Here is a 26,648-nt window from a genome sequence, read left to right as displayed (position 1 = left end):
ACAATATTAGGGCTATAATGTCTCAGATTACAGCACAATATCAACAAGAAAGACTAATTTATGCTCCATTATGAAAGCTCACAATGCGTCGCGGTTACGACACAAGAGCTTGTAGATTAGCTATTTTAGCCACATGCTACCTTTTAACGATGAAGTCAAAATCAGGGTGAAGAAGGAGGGAGAGAAGGAGGGAGAGAAGGAGGCGTTGGTAACGAACTAGTCCCCCGAATGAAGGATAACATTTGGGTCCAGGGACAGAGGGATAAAGGAGAGAGGAGGAGGAGGAGGAGGAGGAGGAAGGTGGATGAAAGCATGAAGGTGGAAGCTACAAAGCTGAGTGGAGACTATAGGGAGTCCGCAGGGGTTGTCCGATGGAGAACAGGGCCAAAGGGTGAGCCGAAAAACATGATGGTGCAAGAGCACAGTGTCCTTCCCTCCAGGTGGATCATCATGGACTCAATATGTCTTGTTTGTTTGATTTTCTGCCTTTAATAGTACAAAGTAGAGAGAGACAGGAAACCGGGTGAGAGTGACACGCAGCAAAGGTCGTCAGGCTCGGGAATCAAACCTGGGACTCGCTGTCAGGCATTAGAGCCTACTGTATATGTGTGAGAATGTTTCTTCTTTACCAGTGAAATTGCAATGAAATACAGAAGAGGAAAGGAGCAAAGGTGAAATAAAGGAGAAATAAACCCAGGGTTTATTGAAGCCATTGAAAATGAACAGACAAACAATAAAAAATATACTACAACTTAAGATCGAAATTGGAACACGAAAATGAGACTGAATAAGAAAGGAGAGATTATGGGGTATTTTAAGTGAATATGTTTTCAGAATAATGTGAAAATAATTTGAAGTTGTCATGAACTTCTCTTGAGCTTAAATCCCCTTCTGCCATGTTTCCTGTCGTTATCAACGAGGGAGGGAGTCGGTAGAGAACAAAAACAGTGAGGTATGGGGGAGGATCAAACAGTAAGCGAGCAAGCACGCACGCACGCACGCACGCACGCACACACACACACACACACACACACACACACACACACACACACACACACACACACACACACACACACACACACACACACACACACACACACACACACACACACACACACACACACACACACACACACACACACACACACACACACACACACACACCCACCTACCTTCAACACTTTAACTATCGAACACCTTGGTGCAAAAGGACATTATGGGAGACCGGGAACAAGTATGGTTCATTGTAGACAGGGTCATTTTGACACTAAATGATGAAGAAATGAAACAGAGGTGACCAGTGGCGTATGGTGAATTCTAACGTTGACCGGGCCAGAATCGGGGTCGCACAACAACGGCTGATAAGTCTATTGAGAATTACCGAGCCATTCCGGGTGGAAAACGGAACGCTCGTCCCAAATCACACCCCCCCATTTTTTTCGCGGACCGAGGCCGCCGGTTTAGACGCGGGGCAGGGTGTTTCAGGACGACGGTTCTTCTTCTATTACATTTCTGAATGGAGAGGTGCTCTCTCTGCGCAATGGAGAACCGGTTTGACGGCGAAACTGTTTTTCTAATGGCCACCCATTAACAATTCGGCCGAATGCAAATGAGCCCCATTTGAAAACAACTGCGACTTAAAGGGTGAGGGGCTGCTAATGTTGTTATGTTGATTTTTTGTTTCTTCCCCCTGGCGGATCTTGCCCCTACACAGGGGCAAGCAGGGTTCACACAGACCGGGCCATGGCCTCGTTGGCCCCAATGACCGTACGCCTCTGGAGGTCACACAAGCCAACAAGTCTGAAGATCTAGAAATACTTTTCCTATACACTTACCGAGTTTATAGAATGCCAATGGCATATAGAAACCTTTGGAAATTGCCACATATAATGACATGTGGATGCCACGTTGAAAGTGCTTAACTCATTCACTGCCAAAATAAATAAATAAATCATAAATGATGGTAACAAGGTGGTCTATATAGAAAACATGCCATTGAATCTGAAGTGGGCAGGAAAAGGCTGACCTCTATGGATAAACAAGAGTCCTTGTTTAGAAGGTGAAGGGTCAAGGGAACATTGTGTGGTGTAGGGGGTTCACCGGTGGACAGGGAATGGGGGTGGGTGATGAATGCAGAGAGGCTATAGGAGCAGACGGCATGAGGCTGGGGAGTTGAAGCCTATAGGGTAACACTGGACAAGGTCAGGACTCATACAGTATGCAGCATGAAACGTCCAGGTCAACCTTGGGCCCCATCTTAAGGCATGTGGGGGTCCGTGGCCAAATAAATATCAATGTGGGGGGCCTTAACTTGTTTTAAGAACCACTGCACTAGACCCAGGCGGATCTGGCAAAAATACGAATCTGGGCAATTTTTTTCCGGATTCTTGTGATGCTTGTCTAATTTTTAAGATTTTAAATTTGCTTGCACCTCCACCACTGAAACGATTCATTATTAGACCCTCCAGAAAAATGCGATTATGCGGAATTAACTGCATAATCAGCAAAATGGCCCATTATTATGCGGGGGTAACGTTTTTTCAAAAAGGCCGCATCGCAGCGCATAATATGCGCTTCGCATCGCATAATATGCGCATCGCATCGCATAATATGCGCATCGCATCGCATAATATGCGCATCGCATAATATGCGCTTCGCAGCGCATGCTTCGCAGCGCATAATATGCGCTTCGCAGCGCATAATATGCGCTTCGCAGCGCATAATATGCGCTTCGCATCGCATAATATGCAGCGCATAATATGCGCTTCGCATCGCATAATATGCGCTTCGCAGCGCATGATATGCGCTTCGCATCGCATGATATGCGCTTCGCATTGCATGATATGCGCTTCGCATCGCATAATATGCGCTTCGCATCGCATGATATGCGCTTCGCATCGCATAATATGCGCTTCGCATCGCATAATATGCGCTTTGCATCGCATAATATGCGCTTCGCATCGCATATTTCGCAACTTTTCACATATTTCGCATTTGTCACAACTTTTCGCATATATTGCATATTGCCGCATATTTCACAACGTTTCGAATATTTCGCAACTTCCCGCAATTTCACCGCATAAAATTGCTAAAAAAAACCCGCATATTTCATCGCAAAATCAAGGATTTTAGCCCGCATAATCAAGAGTTTTAGCCCGCATAATCAAGAGTTTTAGCCCGCATAATCAAGGATTTTTGCCCGCGTTTTTCTGGAGGGTCTAGTTCATAGAGCAAAGGGAAAGTGGTGGCAGAACAACAAGGGCAACTACCAGAGGGGACTATGAGGTACCATTCAGACGGAGTGTGTTTGGTAAAACAGTCTCTTTTAGAGCCTCCCATCACTGGAATAGTCTCCCTACCGAAGTAAGTGAGACCACCAACTATTTGACCTTCAAGTTCAACCTTAAGAGATGGCTTAAAGCAAACCAAATTTGTAATCATGGGTAATTCACCATGGATTTATCACCACTTTTAACAGCCTGCTCAGGGACTACAGATGAAATGTAGCCTTTGGCTAACTCTGGCTGATTTACGTGGATGTGAAAACTGACATGTTGATTAATGTGCACTGTCCCTGATAAATAAATAAATAAATGATGCACTTGTATGCGGCAAAATATCAGCACCAAACTAACCTTAGCTTGCTTATAAAAATGAACAAATGTTACCTCTCCCTAAGAATACTTAATTTCCTGCCGGATGTCCGCCTCTAGGTGCGAAAAGATGCCGAGGGCAATAATAGGTGCCAGTGGAAAACTGATAGTGTTTCTATTTATTCCTGCTCGGCACAGGTTTTTTTTTTTTTTTTTTTGCTGGGTCAGCGTGTGTAAAAGAGTGAAGACACTTTGGAGGCGGCGCTCTGGGAATGGGAAATAAATGCGAGGGGAGAGACCAGAGGTTGGTGAGAAGGAGGGACACCGCCGCAAGGCAGGGAATGCCTTCAGCACACAGGGGACAGAAGGAGGGAGGTCAGGGGGGTGGGGCTGGGGCTGGGGTTGGGGGCTGGGGTTGGGGGGTGGGGGTGGAGTTTCAGGGGACACCGAGCACGGACGCACCAATAGGGGAGGGCGAGGAGAGGGGAAGGAAATTAGAGGTTGAGACAGAGGGTGTGAACAAACAGTTCTGGGACAAAGCTGAACTAGAGTAGCTACAGTACATCAGTGGTTCTCAACCTGTGGGTCGGGACCCACGGCGGGGGGGGTCCCCACATGATTTTGGGGGGTCCCCAGATGACAGTGAAGTGACAAGTTGAGGACTTTGACGACCTTTTTTATTTAATACCTCAAAAACGAAAGAAAATAAAAAAAGACCATTACTGCATCAAAAGTAATCAACAAACTGTACTATAAAACTGGTCAAACATTGGCCAAATTGTCAAATAATATAAGAAAGAGGCAAAAAATATGAAAATAGTCGATCTACAAGCTCACAAGCTGTGAGCTTGTAGATCAGCTATTTTCATAATATTTATCTGTCGAACCGAGTCAAACTAAATGTAATGCCTCAACTCCTACAAGTGCTTGTCAGGGTGGGGGGGGGGGGTCCCCAGTTCAATTATGATTATTTTGGGGGTCCCGAGTTCAATTATGATTATTTTGGGGGTCCCCAGTTCAATTATGATTATTTTGGGGGTTCACGGCCTGAAAAGGTTGAGAACCACTGCAGTACATAACTACAGTATTTAAAGTCTCCAAAGTCTCCCTCTCACCACGAATTTCCCTGTATACAGTAGTTTCTTAACTTAACTTGGCGTGTCTTTTTAAAGATCTTGGGGACAGGCTCAATGGTAGGACAAGATGGCAGACGACATTCTTTGAAGGGTGTTTCATTATGTCCAGTTCTCTGCCACAGTATTTCAGTAAGTATTTCTACTAGTCTATAAATCTCTCCATGGCTTGGCACCTCCTTACCTTATCAAATCTCCTCCACAGCCACTCACTCACTACGTTCTTCTGATGCCTATCTGCTCTCCACTCTACACTGTGGGTGGCATCGTCTTGTGTAGCCAGTCGAAGAGAGATCTCCATGTACTGATAGATCTGGGTAAAAAGTTCAACATATGGGCTAGAACAGTCCATATATTGAACAACAAAGCCACCTGCAGTCTCAATCCCCTGTCTGCGTCTCTGGTTCTATGTCTCTCCATTCCTGAGATATATGACCACATGATATGTGTAAATGTGAACTTGATAGTGTGTCCATGACCTTCACAAGTTAATCATCTTTTCTGGTTAGCCTACAAAACATTCCCAACAAGTTTCATGAAAGGAGAGAGAGAGAGAGAGAGAGAGAGAGAGAGAGAGAGAGAGAGAGAGAGAGAGAGAGAGAGAGAGAGAGAGAGAAGTAAAGGTGACTCTCCACCAAACAGACTACTTCAGACTACAACAGACTGGCAGTCTGTTGGCAAAAGTTAGCATTTAAGTTCAGTACAAACTGTCGGCCGACATTAATGAGGGCTCATTTTTACGGGGCAGTGTTGCCATATTTTGTGAGAGAAATAAGCAACAAGGTCTAGGAAAACAAGCCCAAAAGAAGCAACTTAGGCCACATGAGAACTTTAAACCTATATGCATCGGCAATTTGAAAATAACAGATCTACAAGCTCGGCTATTTTCTAAAACTATAGCAATAAAATGTGGAATATTTGGAATATTTTAGAAATATTCTAACACCACAAATGCACAAAACATTTTCATGAAAATATTTGAGGTTTAAATAATAATTAAAACATCTGGAAACAAGCCTAAATAAGCATCCCACAACTACCAATTTTTACAAGCAACTTTACAGAAAAAGAAGCCCAAAGTCTCTATAATAAGCCGACATGGCAACACTGATTACAGGGGCAAGGGAAGGGACAACAAACAACTCTACTCATGCTTTGATTCACTTCACTACCCCATAGCTATCGAAGGCTCCACCGGTCGGGACACCATTGATCGACGGTATTATAGAAGTCCAGACACGACGGCACGGCGCTATTCCGGTTGTCGGAAGGAGACGCTTTCCAACGCCTTCTGCGCCCAAGTCGGGCCGATATCGGTGCGGTGGAGAGATGGCTTAAGAGGCAGAGAACAGTAAGCCTTCCACCAGCTAGCTAGACCTTGAGGGATTTGCTTTCAATACCTCTAATACTCTTCTCTTCAGTTAATTTCAGTTCACTTCTGAGTTTATTTAAGTCAAGGCACGTACTGTAGCTTCAATACATATCTCCTCTTTAGTACGTAGCAGCACTGACAGGATTATTTATTTGAGCGGTTACAGTGGCAGTCTCAGGACCTGATAATAGTCACAGAGCGCATTTGATCGAAGATGTATGTGATACTTTTGATTTGAGTTATGGTCTCATTTGTGAGGAAGGCCGATACACACCTCAAGGTTGGTGACAGGTGCGTAAGTCAAGTTATGTAAGTGAGTTATGGCCTCATACCATGTCAAAGAGGGTAAAGAGTGCTGTTGAATATGAAATAATTTAAAACGTTATTAAGAATAAAGATCCAGGTAATAAAACATTCTCAGTATTTATATGATGAATAATGGTACTCATCATAGTGTTTGTCCTAGCCCTAGTTTGCCATCCGGGTTGTGGGTTGAAGAGAACTTTCACTGGCTGTCTCATGTAATATAATTACTGTATGCTAATATACACAGTGACACTGATCAGCGGATGCCATCAGCACTGCAGTAACAACTAAGATTATTATGATTATAATGTTAGTCATTAAAAAAGGGAAATGATAGTCCCCTCACTTTTTAAAAGAATAAAAGATGTCTGGGATGCACACCAAAGCCAGAGTAGATGTTAAAATCAAGAGAAATACCTCTCAAAATGAGGTTCGGAAACCCCTATAGGGGTCCATGAGAGGGTTCCAAGCAAGATAGCATCAAAATATGTTTAGCCGATCTTAGCTCACAACGCGTTGCATCTTTTCAAAACGTTAACGTTTTTTAAAGTGGAATCTTTTTTAAACATTAAAATCTTGTATGGGGGTCCCTGGAACAAAGATGGGGGTCCGTGGCCAAGTGCATTAATATTGGGGTACTTGACATCAAAAAGTTTGAGAACCACTGCCAAGAGATTAAAACCAGGAAAAGGCGACACTTATCCCATACCACAATATCCAAAACCCCAGACAATATTAGTCCCATTTCACAGTATCGATATACTGTAATCTCGATATATATGTCCAGGCCCAGTAACAGCCTCATCGCTATGGACAGTCTGACAGCAGGGAGAATCAATTGAGTCACAACCTGTTCACCCTGATGCCCTCACTGGCGCCGCAGATAAACTGAAGATGGAGCGAGAACGCTCCGCGCATCATAAGTGGCAAAGGAGCCCAGGTGTGGCTGGAAGATTTGTTGATGCAATAATTCTTTATCGGTACTGGAGCTCAAGATCTACTTTGATAAATAACGACACAGCTGATGGAAGTAGAGGACAGGGACAGGCGATATGTCAGTCTTTCATGTAAGGACAACGCCATGTGTAAACTATCTTGTAACACGTATGTGTTATGATCCCTTCATTTCCTTTAGGCTGTAGGATGCCTTGTGGCATAAGTTACAAAGCAACACCTTTTCAAGCATCAAATGTTTTGTTCTAGGAGGAGTTTTTATCCCCTCCTCTGAAGCCTGCTCTGCTTGCAGCAGCGTGTTCTCACTTTCATCGAACAGACACATAAGCGAAATAAATACAAACAAATAAACTTCTAGAGGGAGCTTACTAGCGCATTACTCACTCTATATTGAGCAGCTGCTGCAGGGGTGGGCAACTTTGATGATGGAGAGGGACACTATGTTTCCACACTCACTCCAGAGGGCCACATTGCATATACTGTCGGGCAGAAACCCGTATTTTAACTTTTCTCGTAATTAATGCCCTACTTCGTCATTCTATGTCACACAAAAGTAGCAAAAATTGTCGACCTACAAGCTCAATACACGTTGCAGTGCGATGCGTTTTGAGCTTGTAGATTTTTGCTATTTTTGAATTGGAATAATGAATAATGTTTTGCAATTTTTTTATTGGAATCCTATAAAAGTAAAAATTTTATTTAATTTCAAATGCATTTAGTTATACCTTTGTTAACTTTATGAACTTAAATACAAATACATTGGACGTAAAAATGACAATACATTCTTAATACTAGTCATTAAGCTACTAATATAGTAATTAAAGCGGGTCATGTTTGCATGTTTAGGAATTGTAACAGCTGAAATCAATAATATATCAGTATTATATTAACCTGCGGGCCGCATTAAGTGAAGGTGGGGGCCGAATGTGGCCCCCGGGCCACCAGTTGCCCATGTATGAGCTACTGTATGTGTGTGATGCCTAGAATAAGAATAACCTTACGGCTGTCTGGGTCAACTCACACTAAGTAGGCACTTAGTGTGAGTTGACCCAGACAGGATTAAAAGTTATCCACTTGTTGTCCAATGTCTGACTTATTAGTAGAAAGTAAACAAGGATGTAATAGATTAAATCAAAAACAGATTGGAATTTAACAGCTCAGTGTTTCCTGTTCAAGGTCCATCTGTTGCTGATATGTTGTACTCATTGTGAATACCAGATGAGATTGATTGTTTGCATGTGTGTATCAGTTTGTGTATGTGTGTGCGCGCACACGCACACACAAATACACACAACTCTCGGAGACCACTGGGCATTTGCTGCAGGCTTTGTCCTCGTAAAACCCCTGCATTGACCCTGTCATTAAGTCTGCTATGCATAGCCTGCGACAGAGACCTTTACGAGGATGAATTAAAGAATCAACTTCTTCCAACTTTCAACAGTTTAAGTATTGATTTGTCCAGCATGATGAATGATATAGGCGGATAAACGAAGCTTGGTAAGGACACATGAATTATGCAGCACAAATCTATTTGCATATTTCCCAAAACAGACATTCTGTGGTCAAACGGTGTCTGCTGGTGTCGCTATCGTCGCTATCAACATTCAGAGCTTCTACTCTCAATCCCCATGTTCTCTTTCAAGGGGAGTGGCAGACTGTGGAAGGTTGGACAGGTTGGAAAGTATGCTTATTAATTATAAAGTTATGTGAATGTTTTTAGAAAGCCATTTTGCATTTTAGCAATACCTTTTGAAGTTTGGGTGACTTAGATGCCACAAAATCCTTTTAGAAAACAGCAGGATTTGAGAAACGCCACAATGTCACGTCCTCTTGATTACCCAGGAGAAATGTCCTCAAGATTAACTGAAATGTCCTCAAGATGAACTTAACCTCACTCGGTCGCTGTGGCTTTGTTCCATTCGTAAGGCGAGCCGTCCCTGTTTGCCTATTTGGATTTGTTCCATTCTTAAAGCTGTCCTTGCCTCCCCATGCGTCCTAGCTAACTCCTCCCCCGTCAAACACAGGTTCAACTCCTCTTTTCCAACATGCCGATTAACCCCTTAATCCTATACTCCTTTGACCAGGGTCCCCAAGGGGGTCTGTACTTGGTGCCCTCCTTTTCCATCTCCGCCAAAAATAGCAGATCTACAAGCTCACAACTCATCACATTATGACAATATTGTGACGCGTTGTGAGCTTGAAGATCTGCTATTTCAACTAATGTTCGCCTAATATGACATGCCCAGAATGGGGATGTAGAGTTCATGTAGAGTTCCTGTGATCAGGCCAAGTGGAGCAGATTGGATCTGTGAGAGTGAACAGGAGGCTAAAACAAGGAAGGTGAGAGAGACGCAGACAGGGAAAGAGAGACTCTCCCGTGATGTTTCACTTTGGGAAGTGAGTCACGATCTTTGACATGCTGTGACAGTGTTGACATGCTGTGACAGTGTTGACATGCTGTGACAGTGTTGACATGCTGTGACAGTGTTGACATGCTGTGACAGAGTTGACACGACATGTTATGTTGATGATGAAACTCACACTTTAGTGGGGCACATACTAAACACAGCTGAGCCAGGCAGGTACACTCGTACAGAATGATCTCATACTAGGCTAGCTTACTTGGAATAGACTGTATATGGGCTGTATATGGGCCACTGTATGAGGCATTGGGAACAGACAGGGAAGCCATTGTTAATGTGGTGTCTGTCTGTCTGTCTGTCTGTCTGTCTGTCTGTCTGTCTGTCTGTCTGTCTGTCTGTCTGTCTGTCTGTCTGTCTGTCTGTCTGTCTGTCTGTCTGTGTGTGCGCGCGTGTGCGTGCGTGCATGCAAGCGTGTGTGGAGTAGAGTGGTTTGTTAACATGGTGCTGAACCAGAAATGTATTGGTCTATCACCACCTCGGTGCAAGCTGTACACACAGATGGTCCTCACACCAGCCAATAGACCGGATGACAGACACTGATCCACCACACACACACCCACACACACACACACACGCACGTGTGCATAGTCGAGCTACTTTCGGCAAAGAGATTTGGTGTAACGGGAAAAAAGGAGGGGACCAAGTATAGACCCCTGAGGGACCCTGATGGTCAACAAAGTATGTTAAGGTTTAAGTGGTTGAACTATGCCACAACTTTCACACTATTCTTAAGTTTCACTTTCACTTCACCAGGCACTTCAGGATTTCATGGCCAGAGGTGCTTCTGTTTCGTGACATTATTGATTGATTGAAATTTTTATTAGGCAAAAGAATGTAAAACAACACAGTTACATTTATAATGCTTTTGTCTAAAAGGTCCGGCCAAAAAAGTCCTTGCGGGCTTGTTTCCGTTTTCATATTTCATAGACATATATAGTAGCAACCAAACAGTTCAAAAATCAACATAAGAATACAGAGGAAAAAATATATACCACTATCATGAGCTGTGATGGGTCTACATGACACCAGGCTTGTGTATGGAGCTGTATTCAGTAATCCTTCTTGGCCAAGTTGCGCTGAGGCGGTAGCAGTGACACAGCTTTGGCGTTGGTATTTATCGTGATATTTCCACTGGGCTCAAGGTCCAGGCGAGGATCGTGGATAATGACTGGTTTAAATGGCAAGCTCATGTTCCATTCCCCGGTGGCTGACTATGAGCCGATACTAGGCTATTCTCTGGAGATCTTCTATAGTCTCCAGAGAGCTGACGGACACAACAGGCAAACTGAAGGAAATCACAAAGGCTTAAGAGGGGGGGGGGGAGGGAGAGAGAGAGAGAGAGAGAGAGAGAGAGAGAGAGAGAGAGAGAGAGAGAGAGAGAGAGAGAGAGAGAGAGAGAGAGAGAGAGAGAGCGAGAGAGAGAGAGAGAGCTATTGATCTGCTGTTCATAGTGTTGGCCTTGACCTTTGAAAGTTCAGCTGTCTATGTGTGGGGGGAGGGTGAGGAGGTAGTGAGGTATGTGTCTGTGTGCAGAGAGAGAGAGGTAGTGGATGCAGCAGCAAAGGCTAACTTACCTACTGTACTCACACCGAGGCGCATCGCTATGCATCACCAGCAAAACCATTGTTTTCCTCACCGCTCCTTCCTGTTTTGTTTTGTCGGTAGATGTGGTAGGAACGGTGGGACATTGGTAATTGCTGACAAGTTTGATATTAGACTCAAGACTCGATATCTGCTTGAATCAATGTCTGTCCCTGTGATTCATTATTTGATCACCCGGTTATTGCACGCTGGTCCACTCCACGGGCGCACCATGCTGTTTTGCCGGATGTGCTGTTTTTTCCAAATAGTTTTTGAAGGGTCTGTTCCTGTAGATCTAAAAGCTCACAATGCGTCACTATGGCGACACGCTGTGCTTGTTGATTGACTATTTTTCAAAGACGATACTGTACATTCCATAATTTAACTGTGCTGTTGTATTTCCTTGTACCGTGTGCTGTCGATCAACTGCTCTTATACAGGTAAGTGTTACTGTACTGTATGAATGAATGAATGAATGACAATGAATCAATCAATGAATCAATCAATGTGTGTACAGTTAGTGTGTGTGTGTGTGTGTGTGTGTGTGTGTGTGTGTGTGTGTGTGTGTGTGTGTGTGTGTGTGTGTGTGTGTGTGTGTGTGTGTGTGTGTGTGTGTGTGTGTGTGTGTGTGTGTGTGTGTTGTCAGTGATGGAGCACATCTGCATCCCAATTGGTTCACCCCATTAACGCCAGACCGAACCGTATACCCTCTCCACCACGACTGCGTCTCGAGATCCTGTCCATGAACATCACAAACAGGATAGGTGACAATGCGCAGCCCTGGCGGAGGCCAACCCCCACCGAAAATCGTCCTACTTACCGCCAAGCAGTGCACACAGACACAGCTCTCACTTTGGGTGTATAGAGATTGGATGGCCCTCAACAAGGACCCCCTTGTCTCCCGGGACATATGCCTTCTCCAAATCCACACAACACATGTAGACCGAGTATGCATACTCCCAGGTCCTCCAGGATCCCTGCAAGAGGGAAGAGCTGGTCAGCTGTTCCATGACCAGGACGGAATCCACATTGCTCTTCTTGAATCTGAGGTTTGACTATTCACCCGGACCCTCCTTTCCGGTACCTTGAGCAATGTGATGCCTCTATAATTGGCACACAGCCTCTGGTCCCCTTTCTTAAAGGTTTAATGACATTCACTTTTACACAACATTCAAAGTCTTTGTCCTGGTCCTTCAAAAGTGTACAAAAAGTTTTAAGTGAAAATTCCATTCCAGTGATCAATGGCAGGTGTTTTTCTCTCACATTTCTAAAGCCTTTTCAACTGCAATGAAAAAAGAAATCTTTGCCTGCGGGTGTCGCTGGTGAGGGATTTTGCCTGTCAATCATCGCCTCTGCTCCGCCCCCCCCAAAGGAAAGGATAGGGGAGGGGAGGGGCGAGGAGGAGAGTGGGCGGGATTAATCGACAGTGACCTCACTGTCGAAGGGCCAAGCTCAGATTACTTTTCAGCCTAATTATTCAGAAAACCCCAGACCACAGAAAATCCACTGAATGTTCTAAGTTCAGGTTTTTTGGGTGTAATTGAGGTCATAAAACCCCAAATAAAACATTGAAAATAAAAAAAGTGAAAATGAATGTCATGATACCTTTAAAGAGTGGCACCACTACCCTGGTCTTTCTTCCTGCTATCTCTTCCTTTCACTCTCCCTCATCTTGCTTTTCTTAGCTCCTTTTGCACCTGTTGGCAAACCAGGCTTATCTGTGACTGTAAGAACACAGACTGTTGCCCCAGACAAGGTACACGTCGTGTCTCCTTAATGTGAGCATAAATACACCTGGGTTCTGGCACATTATTGCAGATAATAGACAGATTCTTTGGATACTGCATTTCTAGGCCGTGGTTTCATGCCACTTCTGTGTGATAACCAACTGCCTCCAACACGCAGTCAGAGTCATAAGCAACGTAAATGACGGGGCCAATCAATGGTTAGTTATTGTCTGATCCTTGAGCCCTTCCCTGATTCAATTACCCAGCCATGATGAGGATGGGCGTACAGGCAGGGAGGTGGGCGGGTAGGGAAGGGACCATGGTGATTAATGGGGCCAGGGCCACAGAAATGGGTCAGAGAGACTGTAGAGAGAGAGAGGAGCTGTGGGTTGAAAATAAGAGAAGGAGAAAGGAGAGTAGAGAGGAGGAGAGGGGCAGGGGAAGACAAAAAAAAAGAGAAAGGGGACAGCGGGAGAGGAGAGGAGAGGAGAGGAGAGGAGAGGAGAGGAGAGGAGAGGAGAGGAGAGAAGAGAAGAGAAGAGAGTGATGGGAGGACACAAGGACAGGGTGAAAGGGCCTGGTGAGACATGAGGTAGAGGTGAAGGGATGAATAGATGAAGTGTGTAAAGTGTGCGAACATGCTGTCTGACCTCTCATCGTTATCTATCACTCTTTCGCTTTTTACTTCTGTCTCTTTCTATCCTTCTCTCCACGTGTCCATCCCGCAGTCTCTCTCTCTCTCTCTGTCTTGTCCCTCTTCTGTCATCTCCTCTCTGCCGTCTTTCTGCTGACGCTTGCTGTTTTCACAGTCACCGTCGTCCCGTGAAACGCCCACCTCCTGTCACACTACAGTATGTCACTGTCACTGTGTGTGCACATGCGTGTGTGTGTGTGTGTACTGTATTCTTGTGTGTGCATGCCTGACTTTGTGTCTATGTGTGTACAGTATCTGCATGTGTGCGTCTGGGTTCTTCAACCAGATAATGTCCATCTATTCTAGATGGACATTTAACCCCCATGTTGTTAAAAATGTTTCAAAAATATTCCAAATGTTTCAAATATTCTTTCCCCCAAGATTATTTTTCAAGATAGCAGATCTACAAGCTCCCAACAATGTGAGCTTGTAGATCTGCTATTATTCAAGTAGCTGATGTATATAGGGTTAAAGTTGTGCTATATTAACTCATTCTGCTGAGGACTCCGTGGAACCTTCTCAAGGACCCCTGGGGGTGCCTGGACCCCACTTTGAGAACCACTGTGTTCAAGTTTTAATTTTGAGACCAGCGTTAATTACTTGCGGAATTAATTGAGACTTTAGATAATGACATGTAATTAAATATATAACATCAGTACTGTACTTCAAGATGTGAAAACTCCAAGGGCAAATAATTGTTTGTTCAGTACATTTTCAACCAATCAGGAAAGAGTACCCATTAACCAGCTTCAATTTTATAGTGTTCCAGTTCAAAAGGGGATCTCTGATAATCAAAAGAAAGAGGTCCCGCACACTGTCTGGAACTTGCAAAAATTTTGCTCTTTCAAGTTGCAGACAGTGTGCGGGACCTCTTTCTTTGGTGTGATTATCAGAGATCCCCTTTTGAACATTGGCACCTTTGTCCCACGCACCTGTCACCAACCTTTGAGGCCTTCTTCTAAAAAATTATTTGAACTAGTGTTCCAGTTCAAATTGTGTCTGCTTGTTTCTTTGTGACATCACTTCCAATGTCACTTGTTCAATCTGTATTCTGTGCAAGTTCTCTTTCCTGGTTGGGTAACATGGGTATCCCGACCTGAAAATGCATTTTCTGTTTACTAAAGAGCAGGAGAGACAGGGAGACTCCTTTTATTGAACAAACACTCTATAGCAACGAGTACTATCAGAATATAGAGCTATTTAACACTTATTTTTTACAAATCAATATTCTACCTTTAAGGTTAGACATGGCAGACTGGTGGCTCTGTGTGCTGATGATGAAATCGTGACGTACCGAGTCTCAATCTGGCTCGGGCATCATCCATAATATTCTTGAAGCCACCCATCGGCTACAGTACATAAAACAGCACACACACACATACAGTACAGTAACTACACAAGGCTGAGAGCACCACCCCCCTCTTTCGACACATATGTACTGAACACATCTGTTCTCAACTGTGTCCCCTGTACTGGGACCGGGACCACATGAGTATTCCTTTACAAAACAACTGCACTCTCATTAAACCATGCTAAAAAGTGCTAAAAATACATGTCTTTGAATAATTCACGTCACACACTAGTTAAGAGAGCTTGCGCTTACTCATGTCCAACTAGAGTGGACTAGAGTCAGTGGGGAGGTTTCTTATACTGTAGGACTAGAGTCAGTGGGGGGGGGTTTCTTATACTGTAGGACTAGAGTCAGTGGGGGGGGGTTTCTTATACTGTAGGACTAGAGTCAGTGGGGGGTTTCTATTAATAGGATAGAGTCTCTGATTACTGTCTGAACAACGCAACAGACCTGCTGGAGTACTAATACTCCAGATAATATGAAATATAAGGTAGTAGATGCCCACTGTGAAGAAATAGTGGAGGCTGTAGTTGGTACCCATCTACCATTCAGCTGCTGCAAATATTTCCTCTACAAGTTGAAATATGGGCATACAAGGTTTCTGCACGACAGCAACGATGATACAAATGACGGCTAGTATGCACCTTTTGCTCTTACATCATATTCGGGGAAAACCCCCACCCTGAAGCAGTGGGGTGCACAGACATTTTGAGGGGCAGGTGCTCAAAGGGCACCTTGTGCGGCGCGTGGAACCGCCAGCTGCCCTAGTAGTGTGATATTTATTACAGGCACATCTTGTATGTCGTAATTGCATATGTATTTGTTTCAATAGCCATATGCTGTCTGATGCAGATGTGTAACAAAAAAAAAGAAAAAAAAAAGTTTTTTTAATTTTTTTTCAAAAGGGCACTTCTGGTCCAGAGGGCAAAGGGCAGGTGCTCCAGCACCACCTAGAGTCTGTGCACGTCTGTGTATATGTGCACGTGCCTGCCCTGAAGGAACTGGATTATGATGGGAAAAGAGACATCAAGGAAACCCATGAATAAAACAAACGAGAACCAATTTCTGTGTCATCGCGCTAAAAAATGTACTTCTGCAGTACATAAATTATGTAGTGTCAAGGAATTTTCTGAGTGGCCAAATTACAGCGTCATCAATATATGAAATCCGATAATGTTTCCTCTAGTCTAAGCATTCACACTCCACTGCCTCAACACACACCCACACCCACACACACACGCACACACACACAAGCAAGCAAACGCACATACTCTCACACACACACACACACGCACACACACAAGCAAGCAAACGCACGTACTCACACCCACACACACACGCGCACACACACAAGCAAGCAAACGCACATACTCACACACACACACACACACACGCACACACACACACACAGAGAGCTGATGTGGTGATTCAGGACTTGACACATTTTTCCAGAGTTCTGCTTTCCCAGTTAAAAACCAGCTCATTAAAGAAATATAGAGAAAATACATTGCACTCAATGTAATGATGTAACGAGTGTTCCTCAGCCAAGCAGTATGCATATAGCACCCTATATACTGCATGAACATAACCACAGCACAGCATGTTTAAAGTATAGCTCCCCATACGGTATGAACATCCTAATCGATCCTATATAATCACAGTACTGGATTTATTCAGTAGAGTTTGCTTGCTTCTGCACATAACAGACCTCACCATAAACCATACAAATATGGATGATACTGTATAAGTACTGTTTTATCATCATTAAATGTAGTTGAATAATTGGGCCCGATTCACTAAGCTGGTCGTAAATAACTTGTAAATAAAGCGACTAAAGAGGTGCGTATTTTCGCTAAGCACAAACGGACGTGCAATTCACCAACCGGCATATACATCTCTGATATGTATGTATCGTCGGTCTTCATTTGCATTGCTCCACGCTCCATTTAAGACTTTAACCCATTAACACCATTATTTTACACTTTGGCTATTCAAAAATAGCAGATCTACAAGCTCATAGCGCGGCACCGAGTGCCGCGCTATGAGCTTGTAGATCTGCTATTTTTGAAAAATTGTGAAAATGTGTGCACATTTTTGAATATATATTCTTTTAAACCACTACTGGTTGATAAGTGGCACTGCCTGAACTTGAAGGTCACATTTTTATTTCACCCCTGAACAAGCAGGCATACATACCCCGTTAGCTCAGTGGTTAAAAAAATAACAACCACCACCACCAAATACTTCAGCACTTGGGTGGGGGACCCGGGGTTCAAATCTCAGGTAGGACATGAAAGTTAGAGAGCGCAGCTTTGAAACTTTTTACTTTTAGTTCAATCTTTATTTCAACGTAGCGGGACATCATTTACGATATCTTCAGACTGGATGGACAATTCCCTGAGGAATTATGCAATTAACAGAAATGTACTTAAGGTAGCGTCAGTGATATTGTTTTGCTAAGATAAGTGTTAAATAGCTATATAGTGTGATAGTAATTATTGCTATAGACCCCTTAACAGACGACGTCACACTGGTTGCAAGCGTCATACTGGTTGCAAATGAAACCCATTCTGTCAGGTCTCGCTAGGGCGCGCAGCACTAGCCAACACACAAGAGGAGGTCGGGGTGCGCTGAAACCAGCGGACCCCGAAACAACAGGTTGAGAATTGATTGCATGAAACAATCACCTGTGCATCCACTCTCAATGTTGGTAAACAAATAATTGGTCTATAGTGAGTGTTTGCTCAGTAGCAGGGGTCTCCCTGTCTCTCCAGCTCTTTAGTACACAGAAAATGCATTTTCCCCTATTTTATCCATTCAGCTGTGAAAATTCATACAGGATAAACAAGTGAAATTGGAAGAAATTACACCAAGAAAATTGGAACTGGAACACTATCAAATTGAAGCTGATAAATGGGTATACTCTCCTGATTGGCTTAAATTGGCGACCCACCTGAAAATTATTTTTTCTTTTTTTGTTTTGTTTTTTACCATTGTGACATCTGTGCAAAAAAGTAATGCTATGATAAAAATAAAAAAAGTGGGAACAGACAGCTTAACTGGAGCTAAATCTTGTCAAAAGCCTCATTAGTGTGCACCCACGCTAAGCATGTGCTCTGTGGCTAATTGGGAACAATTAAAGTAGCTCTTTATAAAGTACCTCTGTCTGTCTAAACTCCTGGGACACTCTCCAGCATAGCTGTACCACCTGCACACCACCCTGAATACCACATCAGTGGATGTCTGACTGCTGCCTTCCTGCAGTCACAAACTAACCAGGAAAAATAACCACTTATGCCCTACTTTGTTGTATGACGGTGTCGCAATGGCGCAAATTGGCGAGTTACAAGCTCACAACATGGCACAACGGACATTTTTACCTACTGTATAATTTACAGTGGTAGAAAAAGTACTCAAATTCTTTACTTAAGTAAAAGTACTAATACTGCAATATAGAAATACTCTGTTACAAGTAAAAGTCCAGAATTCTAAATGTATACTTGAGTAAAAGTACAAAAGCATTGGCATCAAAATGTAATTAAAGTACCAAAAGTAAAAGTACTAACATTTTTGAAAATAGCAGATCTACAAGCTCGAAACGCGTCGCATCGCGACGCGTTGTGAGCTTGTAGATCGGCTATTTTCAAATAGCCTATGTATAAGAAAGGGCTAAAGTGGTTAATGTATGTTTCATAATAATTTATATCTGAAAAGTAACTAGTAACTAAAGTTTTCAAATTGTAGTGGAGTAAAAGTACAATATTTGCCTCTGAGATGTAGAGGAGTAGAAGTAAAAGTATTGGAAATTGGAAATACTCAAGTAAAGTAAAAATACCCCAAAAAAAGTACTTGAGTAAATGTACTTAGTTACTTCACACCACTGATAATCTATTGGTCAAAATGTCCGTTGCGACATGTTGTGAAATGACGTGCACAAAATAGGGACCCCAGGGTTGAAATGGTTAAACTGAAGGAATTAACCGAGGGTTTTAAGTCAACATAAGCTTGAATCACTACAAGTGCTACACAAATTCACTTAATAACTATTAAACATATTTGGAAGGGAGAAGCTTCTATTGTTCAGCAATGCTCGGACTACGGAGGGATTTGTTAGTACATTTGAATAATTCATCGTCAAATGGTTTAAACTAATATAATGAACTTTCATGTCTGCCAATTATAATATAATTTTTATATTTTGTTCAAGTTGCGACTGAATACTACTGAAAATAAAGTGATTTGAGGTCATAACGCCCAGCCCTACAATGCATTTGCCTACCCCAAAGCTGGTCAAAATAAGCTTCCCCACACCGCAGAAGATTTTGTATCAACTAGGGCTGCAACTATCCATTATTTTTTCAGCGGTTATTCTATCGATAGCTTTTTCGATTAATCAAATAATTGAGAAGCAATTTAAAAAAAATGTTTGAACCAAAAAGCTATATATTACCAAATCGATATAATATTGACCACATGAGCGTTATTTTTGTTGCCTAACGGTACCCGGCAATAGTTCGTGAAAATAGCAGATCTACAAGCTCACAATGTGTCACGGTGCAAAGCTTGTACTGTAGGTCAGCTATTTTCTGTATTTTTGGCATTTTTGAACATGTTTTAAACCTTTCGCCTATAACTACATGCCCGCGATCGATTATTAATCGATTATTTGATCAAACTGTCGATTTTCTTTTTTATAGTCTCAACTACAGACACAGTCCCATCAGACTGTCTTCCTAATTCAGACTATACACCAATTATCTAACACATGCCTTAAAATCCCACGCCTGCCAACTTCAATCTGTGTTCTACACAGTCAAATCCAGAGCGTTAACTCTGAGAGGGTACAAATGACCAAATGGAACCTTACGGGTCCATTTGGTTCCATTTAGTAGCCGCTCCTACCACTTTGTAGACATATTCAATTCGTCCACTGGATCCCACTGTGGTTGAGTTGGATGTGAAATGTTGCTTGGAAGGAGAAGCAGTGCGTGTGTGTGCGTGTGTACGTGTGTGCGCGCACGCGTTCTAGAATTATTCATGCTTACAGTACAGTGGCTGATATTCTATTCTATATTCTGTGTGTGTGTCAGTGTGCATCGTGGTCTGCCAATCCAAACACTGAATAAGACCTCACTTCTCTGGTGCCTTACCCTTCCTTCTTTAGATTTATCCATCTTACAATCACACACGCACGCACGCCTGTCTTGAAAACGCTGGCATATGAGAAGTCGTGTGGATCTGAGGCTGTAAGAAAGATGTAGTCCAGACAAAAAGCAGTGCAAGCAGTGCTCTGAAACAACAGCCCTCATTAACAGTAATTGCAACTGGGTAACAAAGAAGAAACAAACAAAAGTTATGGACGTGACCGTCACGTCCATAACTTTACATAATACTTGCACACGCACACACACTGTGTGTGTGCGTGTGCAAGTATTCCTTTTAATTGTGGGAGAAAATACATCTGCATGTGTTCTAGTTTAGAGTTGTCAGATGTATTATGAAGAGCTGAATAATTTAGCCTTGCTACATTTTATTCACTGCTCCACTGAGGGATTGGTGAGAGCTGTCGGGCTGCCTTGCCAGCTGCTGCCATCTGCAGGCCAATACGGGTAATGCATTTCCTTTTTGAGGAAATTGTTTAATGTCTCTTTGGGAATTTTGTATTGGTGCATCGAATATGTATTTCTAAAAAATAATATGTATATTGTATATGTTGCCTCAACAGATGCAATGCCAAAAAAATATATCTATTTTAGATACATTCAAAATATTTCTCCCACATAGTTTTCAATGTTTGAAAACAATATGAAATGTATTTGTATGTTTTGCTGTGTGTGTATCCATCCTTGTATAATGTCACTATAAATAGTAATTTATGGCCTTTGGAGACACAGCTGGTGCTGCTGACCCCTCCATCTGTACATTCTATCTGGGTACCAATGGTTCACACACACACACACACACACACACACACACACACACACACACACACACACACACACACACACACACACACACACACACACACACACACACACACACACACACACACACACACACACACACACACACACACACACACACACACACACACACACACACACACACAGAGAGAGCGAAAGGTTATGTTTTGTCAGCTGTATCTCTTACAGGACACATTAGGGTTGGCATTGTATTGCGTCACTGACATTGGATTACTGTTCTGTTCTCTGAAATAGAAGATTATACATATTCCTCTTAACTCCATATGTATAATAATGTGAATATAGTACGTAGACGGCAGGCTTAAGATAATCTACTTGTGTTGCCGATTTATAACAATAATGCAACATTTCCAAAGATGAGAAACAAGCAAAAGGACAGTCAGTTGGTAACAGATCGATCTTTATTGACCTCCATATTCTACCATGTAAAACCAGTATAGAAAAACAGAGATATAAGCAAAAAGAACACATAAACACAAGTGTACTTGAGGAAGGGAACAGTGACAGCATTGCCACCATCATCATGAAACACCAGCTGAGATGGACGAGCCATGTAACATAAATGCCTTACACACGCCTTTCAAAACAGGTCCTCTACTCGGGGCTAAGTACTGTCTAGCCAGCTTCTGGACCTAAAAAAATTATAATCTAAATAGACAGCTTTAACTGGGAAGACCTTGCTGAATGCTGCATGGGAAAGCAGTCTATATGATGGAGCTACATTCCATGAAGAAGATCTCTGACAGTGCTGCCCGAGTGAAGAGACAGCAAAGAAAGCGGAGGGCGTCCACCAAAAATGTCCTTTCACATCCAATTTACTGTCCACATTGCGAGAAAGTATGTCGTTCCAGAATTGGCCTCTTTAGTGATCTGAGGACCACAATATAAGGACCCCCGAAGAGGACCATCATACTTAACTGAGTGAACTCTGATGATGTTGTGCATGTGCGTGTGCGTGTGCGTGTGCGTGTGTGTCAAACTTTTTATGCATGCAACCACTAGGCCACAAACTTAGATGACCACACCGGCACCCCAAATGTCATTTTCGTGCCCTCGGCCATCTAAGCCGCACACTCCACACTTGCGTGCAGTGCGCCCCCTAGACGACCATTTCGCACTTCGTATCTGTGGCCGTTTATGCCGCACATCCCATGTCTTGCATGGTCGCCTCCGCCATCGGTGTGTGAATGGGTGAATGTAATGCACATCGTTAAGTGCTTTGGATAAAGGAACAAGTGAGAACAACTCTCTGTGACATAACGTGGCTAATTAAACAGCAAATCTTGGACAGCTGTAAAAGCACTGGTTTAATTGAGGGTTTGACACTGATTTTAATTGAAGAATACTTCCATTCTTTGGGTAACATTACAGCACAACAGCCTGTACTGAAATACGAAAGAACAGCTTGAAAGAGAATGAGTCAATTAAAACACGCCTAATCCGCACTCCTGTCCTTCCATTGTTCCAGCTACTCCACCGTGAGCAAGGAACACTGCAACAGTGCACAAGCCTTCACTCATCATCTCATCTCAGCTCAATCAGTGTCATTCTCATTCAATTAAGCTAGCAATAGCGGAATTAGCGCGCCAGGAAACCATGCGAGCCTTCAGTGAGCAGAACTCAAAATGAATTATGTTAACCAAGTTACATATTCAAGAGCTCACACACACACACGCACACACAACTATGCAAAAATGCAGCCACAGCAGCGTTCAACACAGAAACACAAAAATGCTTTACGAAGACGTAAACACTGGCCATCCACTAGACTGAGACGTTCAATCGTTTAGCTGCATTCAGAGCCTCTGATAGACTACACATATCCAGGCGCCCCCACTACGGAGCACTCAACAGCAATTCAATTAATCATTTTCTATTTCATCACACAACCGTGTCACTCGCTGAACATCAGCGAGCAAAATTAGATTAGGCTTCACGCAAACCAAGATGATTCCTTCAGTATACACGTGCCACAATAACCCAACACAATCACCCAACCAACGTGGGCACAAACATACAGCAGCACTCTCTTGCTCGCGCGATACCGCAACTGGTGGGTTCCTCTTACCTGCGTGACTTTGTCGGTGACATGGTGCGTTCGGTCGATGAGCTTGCAGGGGGCGATTATGTCAATCTCCCCGGGGGGCAGGGTCATGAGCGGATCCGGTTTGAAGTCCACAAAGTTGAGCGTGATCTGCGGGATCTTTGAGATGGTGCGGTAGCGCATGAGGTCCGAGTCTGACGTGGAGCTGAGGATGTTGGACTTGTTGTTCATCGCAGCACCTGGAGATGCAGCAGATAAAACGGACAACAGTTACTCCAGGAGTGACCTGATCTCATGGTGCCCTCAGAAACACAGTACAGGGCGATGTTCATCCAGTATTTCTGAATGTTGTGTATTAGAGGTTTTAGGGCAACAGATAGGGACAACTTCAGATATTTACATACAGAATATTTAGCGATATCAATTGCTTTTTTAATATAATTATATGGAAATGACTTAAAATGGGAAAAGTCCTGAAAAGATGTCTAAATACTGTAGCAGAATGGATCAGTTCAAACTGCAGAGAAACAAGTAGAAGAAGTAGTTCAACATGCAGTACTCAACTGAGCTAAAAATGTACATTTTTAGATTTCTATGGGTATTCAAAAATAGCAGATATACAAGCTCATAGAGCTACATATGAGCTTGGAGATCTGCATTTTTTTTAAATCGTGATTTATTTTTGCAAATCTTATTATGTTATATATTTTTTAAAGCGAACATTTCTAACTCAAATCTTTGCCTCTGGGGGTCCCTGGAACAAAATATTTTACAAATGTTCGCTTTAAAAAATATATACGATTTTTCAAAAATAGCAGATCTACAAGCTCATAGCGCGGCACTCGGTGCCGCGCTATGAGCTTGTAGATCTGCTATTTTTGAATAGCCAAAAGAAATCTAAAAATGACAGAGATGAGTTCCCGGTCGTAATGGATTAACTGGAGACAGTGACCAATAGAATAGCCTGATTTGGGGATCAAAAAGACCGTTTTTCAGGCAGTGTGTGGGATAATGAACCCCAGTCATGCTAGTGTTAAACTCTATGTACAGTACAGTATGTGTTGATACCTGCGCTGCAAGACGTCCTGATGCTAAACCGGCGGCCCTTGCGGTCCCAGTCGGGCCTCATGGCCTCGATCTCGTCGACGGACGACGCGCGCCGCATGCTGTGGAAGCTCTCCCGCGAGCGGCTGTTGGACAAGGAGCAGTTGGACGCCGAGGCGTCCGGGTTGAGGCTGCGGCGGTGGGGGGCCACGCAGGGCGACGACTGGGTGAGAGGACCTCCTCCAGGGGGGTGGGGGGGACCTCCAGGGGGGTGGTTATGGGCCCCTGAGGAGGCCAGTAGGGTACGTTGGTCCTCCTGGTCCTCTGGCCAACTCTGCAGAGCCGTCGACCTAATGAACCCGATGACACGAGGGACAAAGGGGAATCTTTGATTCCTGTGGCTCTTCTCAAAACACTGACTGCATATGGTCCAAGTGGATACCATATGACGAGGGGTAACTATACACACATAGACATTTGGGTGCTGGGTTAAAATAATAACATAGTTTAAAGCAGGGGTGGCTCTTTGGGCCACCCCTGCTTTGGGGGTGGCTCTTTGGGCCCTCTCCCGTGGCTCCCAGTTGCTTGGGCAAAGAAGTATGCAAAAGGAATAAGAGGTTTTCTTTCTGTTTTTTTTTTTACTTTAGGCATAAAGTTAAGTTATTAAAGCTAAGTAATTGGTAAAAAAAAGTGTCGCCCATACACCAGATACAAATAAGAAACTAATCATTGAAGGAAAATAAAGAATTTATTAATGCTTGGTTTGTTTGCTTTCACCACCAACGTTTCTGGCTTACTGGTATACTTGATCTGCTTTGAGAAATACAATAAACAATTAAAAAAAAAGTTATATTGAAACACCAGAAAAAGCGCACAAAAAAGCCGCTCGAGACAGATTTTTTATAATCTTTTGGGACAAAAATTGCTCTTTTGATATATAATAATAAAGGTTGCCTACCCCTGGTTTAAAGGATAGAATCCACACACCAAACTATGGTTCAGACTTCTTTATTCACCAAAAAGACATCATTTAGATCCATAATCGATCTTCATCAGGTCAATTAAGTGGATACAATAAATAATACATTAAAGAAGAAATATCCCAGATTTAAGCTTTAAGAAATCATGAATGCACTGTAATGCCACATCAAAGTAAGCAAGGTAGGCCATAAAAACATTGGCAGTAACGGTATACCTCGAGTTCTACACAGTACCTGCTTTCGCTGAATTGCTCCTGGTTTTCTGGCGGTGCGGCAGGAAGGGGCCGGAACTCCCCCAGGGGCAGGGACTCGTGGCTGGGGTGGTCCTCCCGATGCAGCGGCGTGGCGGTGGGGATGCGGCCCACCTCAGGGTCGTCCAGAGAGCCCTTGCTGTTGGACAGGGAGCGCAGCACGGGCAGACGCAGCTTGAAGCCTCGGGGTCGACCTGAGAAAGACGGAGGAAGAGGGCTCCGTCAGGGGTTGTCGGTGCTGTCCCGTCTTGATTACTGCAACGGACTCTACACCACTCTGAGCCGTGCGTCACTATCCCGACTTCAACTAGTACAGAACACGGCGGCCAGAATTCTCACCAACACCAACCGCAGAGCACACATAACACCAGTGTTAGCCGCACTTCACTGGCTACCAATTTAATCCAGAATAGATTTTAACATTCTGTTAACCACTTATAAAGCACTACATGGGCTAGCCCCACTTTATATTACTGACCTACTGCCCCCTAAGGACAATGTGAGATCCCTAAGGTCCTCTGACAAAGGCCTTCTGAAGATACCCGCGTCCAATCTCAAAACAAACGGTGACCGGGCCTTTGCAGTGATTGCTCCCACACTGTGGAAGGCCCTTCCCCTGGCATTAAAAAATGCTGAGTCTGTTGAGGTTTTAAGAGCATGCTTAAAACACATTTGTTTCGTAAGCACTTTGTCCTATGAAGTTTTACCTGACTCACATAGGTCAATGCTTTGTTTTTATCCTTGCTGTTTTGTGCTTTTTCAATATTTTGTACTATAATACCCTGTTTGTATCTTGTTAATTGTGTGTATTTTGTGTTCCATTGTACAGCACTTTGTAACACTGTTTCGAAAGGTGCTTTATAAATAAAACTTACTTACTTACTTACTGTCCAACAATATGAGAGAAGATATCTACCCGCTTCTGAGAGGAATGTGTGTGGGAAAGTTAAAGTATATAGTATTGAGCAGTGACTCTCAAACCTTTTCATGTCTGTCAAGGACCCCAAAATTGAGACTTATTAGCCCTAGACCCCCATTTGAAAATATATGCCAAGGACCCCCATAAGAGAAGATTTTTACGGCTCTAGCAGTGACTCTCAACCATTTTAATTTGAAGGACCCCCCTGTTTGACCTGCATTATAGGCAAAAGGGGTTCCCGTCCTGAAAGGTATAGTTACAAACAGGGGTTCCCGCCCCAAAATGGGTTAAA

The 26,648-nt window shown here is 43.3% G+C and overlaps 1 protein-coding gene across 1 annotated transcript in view; it reads right to left on the bottom strand.

The window, feature by feature from the left end:
• Positions 1-26,648, bottom strand: part of kcnh2b (potassium voltage-gated channel, subfamily H (eag-related), member 2b) — a gene marked incomplete at its 5' end in the record, with an annotated part of 298,481 nt that overhangs the window by 94,891 nt on the left and 176,942 nt on the right. The window contains 3 exons of the mRNA XM_080418186.1: positions 23,187-23,401; positions 24,231-24,556; positions 25,421-25,631. Coding sequence (XP_080274312.1) covers positions 23,187-23,401; positions 24,231-24,556; positions 25,421-25,631 — 752 coding nt within the window. The remainder of the gene's footprint in view (positions 1-23,186; positions 23,402-24,230; positions 24,557-25,420; positions 25,632-26,648) is intronic.

Source organism: Gymnoscopelus braueri, assembly GCF_963280865.1.
Source record: "Gymnoscopelus braueri genome assembly, chromosome: 21".
NCBI classification, from domain to species: domain Eukaryota; kingdom Metazoa; phylum Chordata; class Actinopteri; order Myctophiformes; family Myctophidae; genus Gymnoscopelus; species Gymnoscopelus braueri.
This window is presented reverse-complemented; position numbering and strand designations above follow the sequence as displayed.